The sequence below is a fragment of the Alligator mississippiensis genome, chromosome 15, assembly GCF_030867095.1.
Source record: "Alligator mississippiensis isolate rAllMis1 chromosome 15, rAllMis1, whole genome shotgun sequence".
In the NCBI taxonomy this organism is placed as follows: Eukaryota; Metazoa; Chordata; order Crocodylia; family Alligatoridae; genus Alligator; species Alligator mississippiensis.
This window is the reverse complement of record NC_081838.1, coordinates 22,101,552-22,109,845: the sequence shown is the minus strand read 5'-3', so window position 1 is coordinate 22,109,845 and position 8,294 is coordinate 22,101,552. Positions and strand designations below refer to the sequence as shown.

At 63.2% G+C, this 8,294-nt stretch overlaps 1 protein-coding gene across 1 annotated transcript; it reads left to right on the top strand.

Annotated features, from left to right (window-relative positions):
• The first annotated feature begins 716 nt into the window (after window positions 1-716).
• On the top strand, window positions 717-8,189 carry ADAMTS4 (ADAM metallopeptidase with thrombospondin type 1 motif 4). The gene is made up of 9 exons (XM_006274460.4): window positions 717-2,002; window positions 3,120-3,443; window positions 3,665-3,797; window positions 4,082-4,252; window positions 4,424-4,710; window positions 5,095-5,281; window positions 5,719-5,894; window positions 6,032-6,207; window positions 6,657-8,189. Exons 1-9 carry the CDS (start codon window positions 1,367-1,369, stop codon window positions 7,069-7,071), a joined length of 2,505 nt encoding a protein of 834 aa, XP_006274522.1. The 5' UTR covers window positions 717-1,366; the 3' UTR covers window positions 7,072-8,189.
• The last annotated feature ends 105 nt before the right edge of the window (window positions 8,190-8,294 follow it).

Sequence of the window (8,294 nt, the reverse complement as noted above, 5' to 3'; positions counted from 1 at the left end):
GACTTCAAAAGGTCCCAGGTCATGCAGGGAGTCAGAGCTGAACCTGGCTCAGCTGGAGCCCCTTGCACACCCTCCAGGGCAGTGTTACCCGCACGAGTCCAGGGTACCAGGAAAGCAGAAACATCACCTCCCCGGTGTGTCTGTGAGATTTCCCCAAAGCCCCAGCTTCCAAAGTCCCAGAGGCAGGGAGCTCCCTGCTCCCATGAAGCACTCAAGTCCATGTCCACCCCGTCTGCTGATGGCAGAGAAGAGCCAAAAGTGCCACCCATGTGCGGACAAAGGTGTCAGTGCCTGAAGCTGAGAGCCAGGGGCTTGGTCAGTCCCCTGGGTGTTGTAGCTGGCTGGATGCTGGACTCTGTCCCATAGCCCTGCCAGCCCTGTGCCGCCGTGCCCAGGAAGGTGCCCATCATAGCACTGTCAAGCCTGCCTTGCCCTGGGGAAGGGGGGCAGGCCACAGAGAGGACGGGATCTCCGTTCTTACCAAGAAAAAATGCTGTCAGACCTGAGACACTTGAGACGGTGCCAGAAGGGCAGCATGCCAGGGCAGCTTCCCGCGCGGGCTGGGGAGTTCTCACACAGCCCTCACCCTCACCCCCGCCCCATTTCCTATGAAAAAAATTGCCCTCTGATCCAAGACCCTGAGCTGTCAGCCTGCCCAACTGCGTCCAGCATGCATCATAAGGGACATTGCAAGAACGAACAAGTTAACAAAGCCCTGCCCAGCCAGCCAATGGGAGTTAGCGCAGAAAACTATTAAAACCGGTCCTCTCCAAGAAGCCGCTACAGAAACTCAGGGAAGGAGCCAGAGGCAGAGATTTCAGCAGAGCCCTGCTCCCAACTCCCGGGACTGACTGCAGAGAAGGGCAGGCAGGCAGCCTGGAGCACCCTCACCCCAGCTGCTTCTCCCACATCCCAGCACAGAGAAGGAAACAGTGCTGAAGCCAAGCCTTGGAAACTTGAAGCCAGCCGTGCCGAGTCCTGCAGGATCCTCAGCCCAGCTGCCTCTGCCCCTGGGATCTCCTGTGCAGGGCTGCGACTTGGAACAAAAGAATTGGGAAGAGGCGGCACCACCGGCAAGCAGCCGGCTCCCTGTCATCTGGCTACAGGCGCACTCAGCCGTGCCCAGCTGGCAGAGACTGCTCCTCCTGGTAGGGGAGACGCTGTGGGCACCCAGGTGCTGCACCCCAGGGCCCAGAGGATGGTAGCTGGAGCAGGTCTCCTGTAGCTGAGTCCCGAGGGGAGTTGATTCCTTTCAGCTGCCGTCCAACCTTGCTACGTCCAGTGCTCCAGGGCTTGGCCCCTTGGGGATAAAACCACTGCATCTGTTTTATTATCCACTAACACCACCTGTGCCCTTTGTCCTGCCATGATGAACCCGGCCCCCGCATTGTGGCTCCTAACTATGGCCACCTGCTGCCTCCTTGTCCTGGCATCCTGGGAGTACGCCCGGGCCGGCGTCTACAAGGAGGAGGTCGTGTTTCTGGAGAGGCTAAACAGCAGCGCCAGCCCCACTGGTATGGATGAGGTGGACATGGCTGGGAACGGGCTGGGCAGCGGCAGCCCCAACCAGCAGCTCCTCTACCGCCTCCGGGTCTTCGGAGAGGAGCTGGTGCTGGCACTGGAGCGGGACCCCAGCTTCCTGTCCAAGGACCTGACCGTGCAGTACCTGGGCCAAGGCGGGCAGGCGACCGACAGCGCTGTGGAGCCTGGGAACTACTTCACCGGGACGGCGAACTCCGATCCCGAGTCTATCGCAGCCGTGCACTTCGACGGGACGTCGCTGCTGGGCGTGCTGAAGTACCATGGCGCCGAGTACCACGTGCAGCCCCTGGACGGCGGCGTGCCCAACGCAGCGGGAGGGGCCAGTGCCCACGTGGTGAAGAAGAAGATGCCAGAAAAAGCCAGCGGCCCCATGTGCAGCGTGGGAGTCCAGGCCCCAGGCACCCCTCTGACCCACGAGCGCCAGCCCCTGGAGCGTCCAGCATCCGCGAGGAGGGCAAAGGTAGAGGCATGCCCATGCAGGCGTTGAGCAGGGGGAGGGCATCACTGCGTGGCCCAGTGGCCCCGCCTCTCCTGGCAGCAGGTCCCTGACGTGGCGGCCAGGCCCCGCTGCTTAGCCTACTGACCCAGTTCCCCATCCCTACGGCTTCAGGAGATCTGCACGGGGCAATCCCAGCCCCACCCCAGCTGCCCCTGCCCCACTGGGGAGGAGCTCTGAAGTGGGCCAGGCTGTGGGGACAACCCCTGCCCTGCCACCCCTGCCCAGGTCTCCTGAGGTCACCAGCTGGTTTGTTTCATGGCCGCTTCCCACCCAGCCCAGCCCTGTCCAGCTGGGAGGAGGGCTCCTGGAGCTGCCTTGCGGGGAGGATGGTGGTGCAGATTTGCCCTGGCTCTGGGCTGCTCCCCAGCACTTACTGTTGGAGGTGATGCACGGGCTTTTTCTGCCCCATCAGTGCCCCCTCACAGGGCTCCAACCCCATGGAAATGCTAGGCATCTGGGACTAGTGGTTAGAGCAGAGCCTGGCGTCAGGACACCGGGGTGCTCCTGCTGCTTTTGGTGGGAGTGTGGGAGAGGGGGTGCAGGCAATCAGGACACCTGGGCTCTTGTCCCAGCTCCGCCAGCAATTTGATGGCCCAGGGCCAGTCTGCTGCTGGAACCACCCTGTTCAGAGCAGGGCACTGGGCTGTGCCGCGAGCTTCCCCCCACCCCAGTGCCCTTGCATCATGCCCAGCACAACTCAGTGCCCGGCACAAGAGCTCCAGCTCATCCCCAGCCCCTGCCCACAGTCAGGACTCACTACCCCCAGCACAGGGGTGCTCTGGCTCTGCCGGAAGGGCTCTTCCAGGATGCCTCAGCATCACCAGGGTCAGGCCACGTAGATGATGAGCAGGAGGGTGAGGTCTGGACTTCTGGGTTCTCTGCCTTGCGGGCATGGGAGTCCTGCACAGAGCACTGCAAGGCTGGGAGTGGCTTCCCTTGAGTCACCCAGCTGGGGGCCCCTGATGGGCTGCAGCTGGGCATGAGGGACACTAGAGGCATGGGGGAGTGCAGGGCACGAGGGCAGTGGAGCACCTGGCAGTGCCTCACCCATGCCTGACACTGTCTCTCTCACCCACAGCGCTTCGCCTCGGTCATGCGCTACGTGGAAATGCTGGTGGTGGCGGATGAGAAGATGGCGCAGTTTCACGGCGCGGGGCTGGAGCGGTACCTCCTCACTGTCATGGCAGCTGCCGCCAAGTTCTTCCGGCACCCGAGTCTGAGCAACCCAGTCAACCTGGTGGTGACACGGCTAGTGGTGCTGGGCCAAGCCGAGGACGGGCCCTCCATCACCAGCAACGCTGCCCAAACCCTGCGCAATTTCTGCAAGTGGCAGCAGGGACTCAACAAGGCAGACGATGCCGACCCTGAGCACTTTGACACAGCCGTGCTCTTCACCCGCCAGGTACTGCACCTGCACCCTGGGCATCCAGCAGGTCGGGGGGAGGCCCATAAGGATGTGGGGAGTACTGGATGCATGATTTGTCTGGTCAGGGCCATGCCCCCAGCTCCCCACTGGGTTTGTGTGTGGCTCACAGCAGGGGTAGGGGTGGCGTGAGTCCAGGCTGGGTCCCACCCCCTCCCCATATGCACCCAGCAGCCATAGCATGTGATCGTCTCCCACAGGACCTGTGTGGCATCTCCACCTGCGACACACTGGGCATGGCAGACGTGGGAACCGTGTGCGACCCAGCCCGCAGCTGCTCCATCGTGGAGGATGATGGCTTGCAGTCAGCCTTCACCGCGGCCCACGAACTCGGTAAGTGCTGCTGGGACTGTGGGAAATGAGGGCAACCGGCCCACTCTACGGGTGCCCAGCACCCTGCCCGGCATGGGGACCTTGGGCTGAGAGTGCTGCTGGGATGGCAACCCCACTGCACAGCATCATCCCCGAGCTCCCCCACTGCTCCAGCCCTTCCTTATGTGGCTCCTGGCTGCAATGGGCCCATGCCCCTCCCTTGCTGCTCCAGCCCCTGCCAGACCCATGCCTGGGGCAGGGGCCCATGCGCTGACCCTGGTCTCTCCCTCCCCTCCCTGGTGCAGGCCATGTGTTCAACATGCTTCATGACAACTCCAAGCCCTGTGAGGAGCTGAACGGCCGTAGTAGCAGCTCCCGTCACATGATGGCACCTGTGATGTCCTACGTGGACCCAGAAGAGATGTGGTCGCCGTGCAGCGCCCGCTTCATCACTGACTTCCTCGACAATGGCCATGGTGAGGACACCTGCAGAGCCAGTGACACCACAGGCCAGTGACTAGGGGCAGCCAGGGCTCCCCTGGACAGGTCTACAGCCAGGGCCATTCCAGACCAGCCCTGCCCCAGGGTCTGCATCCAGCTGGAGCTGGACCAGGCCCCTCATGTGCCAACCTGTTCCCTTCTCTTAGGCCACTGCCTCCTGGACAGGCCACGTGAGCCCCTGCACCTGCCACCTGCCCTCCCAGGCAACGACTACAATGCTGACCGACAATGCCAACTGACTTTCGGGTCAGACTCACGCCACTGCCCCAAACTGCACCCACCCTGCTCCTCCCTGTGGTGCACGGGCCGCATCAATGGGCACTTCATGTGCCAGACCAAGCATTTCCCCTGGGCTGACGGCACCCCCTGTGCTGAGGGCAAGACCTGCATGAATGGTCGCTGCATCAGCAAGATTGAGATGAGGGCCTTCAAGGTGAGTGCTGGCCAGAGCCCAGTGAGGGTGGGGTGCACAGGGCAAAGGCCATGGGCTCCCCTTCCTCCTGCTGCAGGGGGTGGCTGGAGTAGGGAGGGGCAGGCAGGAGCCAGGGATGGGGGCAGGGAGTGTGGCGGGGTGGGGAGCTTGGAGAGCCACAGGGTGTGGGAGTGGAGGGTGTGAACTGGTGCTGGGAATGAAGGAGACATACTTCTTTCCCATCTCCTTTTCCCCACTGCATCTCCCTCTCTCTGCCAGCTGCACTAGGGTGCTCCCTGGCTGCAGCATGGCACGTGGCGGCTGGCCTGGGGTGCCCCCGGCTGCACATGGAAGCTGGCCTAGCTTCCTGTCCCGCTCTCACCTGCTCCATAATCTCTTCTGCAGACTCCTGTCAATGGTCGCTGGGGGCCCTGGGGCCTGTGGGGCAAGTGCTCACGGACCTGCGGCGGGGGTGTGCAGTACTCCATCCGTGAGTGCAACAAGCCCGTCCCCCGCAATGGCGGCAAGTACTGCGAGGGCGAGCGCACCAAGTACCGCTCCTGCAACGTGCAGGGCTGCCCAGGGGGCACTGGTGAGTGAGGCTGGGGCTGGGAGCAGGGCTCGGACAGCCGGGGGGTCGGGGGAAGCAGCCAGGGGGAGACTGGGGAGGCAGCAATGCCCACTCCCCACCAACCCCAAAGGCCTCTCAGATCAGAGCCATGAACTCCAGAGCCTGTCCCCCACCCGGGGACCCTCCTCAGCTATGGGCTCCGGCCGGCAGGCACCAGCCCCAGGAGCCCCGGGACAGGCCCTTGCACACTGGCTAAGTCCCTTGTTGACCCATAGCTGCAGATGCTCCCACTACTATGAGGGGGCTCCCTCCTGCTTGGAGCTGCCTTGAGCTGAGCTCCCCCAGCTGGGTGAGGGGCTGGGGTGGGCTGAAGGAGTCCACATGGAGGGGGCCAGGTGGCACTGCCATGGGGGGAGCCTGCTGCCTGAGCCGAGGCTGACCCCATGTCTCTCCTGCAGCCCTCTCCTACCGAGAGCAGCAATGTGCCATCTACAACAACCGCCCAGATATGTTCAAGAGCCTCCCTGCCCCCATGGACTGGGTGCCCCGCTACAGCGGTGTGGCTGAGAAGGACCAGTGCAAGCTAACCTGCCAGTCCCAGGCACTGGGCTACTACTACGTGCTGGAGCCACGGGTAAGTCTGCTCCCTCATCTCATGTGCTGTGCTGCCAGTGTATGCCTATGGCATGTGGCATGGGCAGCCAGTGGGTGGGGCGGGGGTGCGGGCATGTTCCAGGCTCACCATGCATGTGTGTGTGTGTGTGTGCACAGGTGGCTGACGGCACGCCCTGCTCGCCTGACAGCACCTCGGTGTGCGTGCAAGGCCGCTGCATCAACACTGGCTGTGACCGCATCATCGGCTCCAAGAAGAAGTTTGACAAGTGCATGGTGTGCGGGGGCGATGACAGCAGCTGCACCAAGACCTATGGCAAATTCATCAAGCCCCGGTGAGTGTCCCCTCCCATACAACCCATGGGAGAAACCAGGGAGGGGGTGGCCCCTCATGCAGCAGCAATGCAGGGACTGGGGACCAGCCAGGCCCTGGCTTCTCTGGGGTCGAAGGAAGGAGGGCTCAGCCTTGGGGACAGATGCAACAGGGCTAGGCATGGTCCAGCATGGGCAGGAGCCACCAGTTATCCCAGCCCTGCCCCCCAGCTCTGCTGATGCCCTTCAGCTGGAACTCAGGCTGGGACCCCCAGTCCTCCCCCTCCTTGTGCAGAAGCAGCATCCTCCTAGTGCAGAAACTCCACCAGGCTGCTGGAGGCCTAACAAGATTGAGCTGTGCCCCACTCAGTCTCCTGAGACAGTGCCCTTGCCCTCATCCTATGCCAGGCAGCCCCCCTCACCTCCCCTGACCCAGCTGGTTTCCTGATGCCTCTGCCCCTCTGTCTTCCAGCTATGGGTACAACAATGTTGTCACCATCCCGGCCGGAGCCACGCATATCAGGATCAACCAGACCAGTGGCTCAGGCACAGCCAGTGATGGCATCTACTTGGCGCTGCGGAGGCAGGACGGCAGCTATGCCCTGAATGGGAACTACGTGCTGGTGCCCTCTGAGATGGACATACGCCTGCCAGGTGGCATAAGCCTGCGTTACAGCGGTGCCACCAAGAACATGGAGACCATCATGGGAAATGGGCCACTCCAGGAGCCCCTCATGCTGCAGGCCCTGGTGGTGAGCGACCAGCGGGCTCCGCGCCTCAGGTACACCTTTTTTGAGCCCAAGCAGCGGAGATTGTCATCCAAGGAGTGGCTCAGACAGAAGGATCAGATCCTGGAGGTCCTGAGGAGCAGGCGTCGCTACCAGTAGCTTCCAGTGCCCCCAGCCTTGGACCCCCCCATTGCAGGGAGCAGCCACTTGTGCCCCCCGTGCACCTGGGTTGGTGGGACTCAGAGGAAGCCACCTGGCCTGGGAGCCCCACTCACTGTTACGGACAAGCTGGGGCCCTGAAGCCCTGGACAGCTGCAATGCAGCTCTGCTCTCCCAGACCCAGTGACTGCACAGCAGAGACCAAGGGGGGATGCAGGCCCAGCACACTGCTGGGGACTGTCAGCTCCATCCAGCCCTACAGACTGGGACCAGCCATCCAAGGACAGCTCAATGGGTGAGGCAGGAGCCTCTACCCACAGCCGGCCTGGAGCCCCTCTGCGCATGGCCAAAAGGAACTGTGCACCAGTCTCTATTTATTTGGTTATTTATTGCTGGCCAGAAGCAGGACTGGGTGCCGCCCTGGGTCCAACACTGCTGCTTCTCCCTGTGGCCCAGTGAGACTAGGACCTGCTCTGGGCACTGCCAGGCCTCGGCCAGCACCGGCTGCGAAGCACGTGTGAAACAACGTCTACCTCAGCCGCAGCACCTCCAGCCTGCCAGCCCCCCATGATCAGGGCCCTGGCTCCTGGCAGCTCCTAGTAGCCCCCCCACTCCCCCACTGGAGCTGGGTCTCATGGGGTTTTCCAATGTCGGTCCCGACTGGCAAGGGGCAAATGCCCCCCTCGGGGCAGCGAGGGCTGCATAGGCAGGGCACATGGAGCTGCCTGCAGCCTCATGGGGCTCCCTTCACTCCCGCTGCACCCTGGCCTGGCCCTGGTGTCCCTGGCACCAGGAGCAGCGAAGTCCTGGTGCTGCAGGTCCTGGACCCCACCAAACCCTGCCACTCTCAGGCCAGGGCAGGACGGGGGCTGGGGCCACAGGGAGGGTTGCAGTCTGGAAAACTGGGATGAGGTCCAGCAAGGGCAGGAGAAGAGCTCCGGAGACCGTGCGGTCTAGGGGGTGCAGCCAGGTGCTGCTCCAGCTCTGGGGGGAAGCGATGCCCAATGGTGGGAGCTGCTGGTGGCCGCTGGTGCTGGCACCGCCCTCCAGGAGTGGGCAGGTGTGCAGTGCGGGGGGAAGTAACCACTATGTCAAATGCTTCTCAGTCTGGTGGATGGGGGGGAGTGGGGAGGGGGGAAGGGAGGGGGGCGACTCTGTGCCCTGGGCCGGTCTCAGGGCTGGGCTCTGGCCATGGGAGTGGGCAAAGGGGGATGCAATGAGCC

Bases quoted from the DNA above. Each gene is read 5' to 3' on its own strand.
- ADAMTS4 (XM_006274460.4), top strand. From the start codon at position 1,367: ATGATGAACCCGGCCCCCGCATTGTGGCTCCTAACTATGGCCACCTGC. The intron at 4,253-4,423 runs GTGAGGACACCT...CCCTTCTCTTAG, and splicing joins CTTCCTCGACAATGGCCATG to GCCACTGCCTCCTGGACAGG. The intron at 5,895-6,031 runs GTAAGTCTGCTC...GTGTGTGCACAG, and splicing joins ACTACGTGCTGGAGCCACGG to GTGGCTGACGGCACGCCCTG.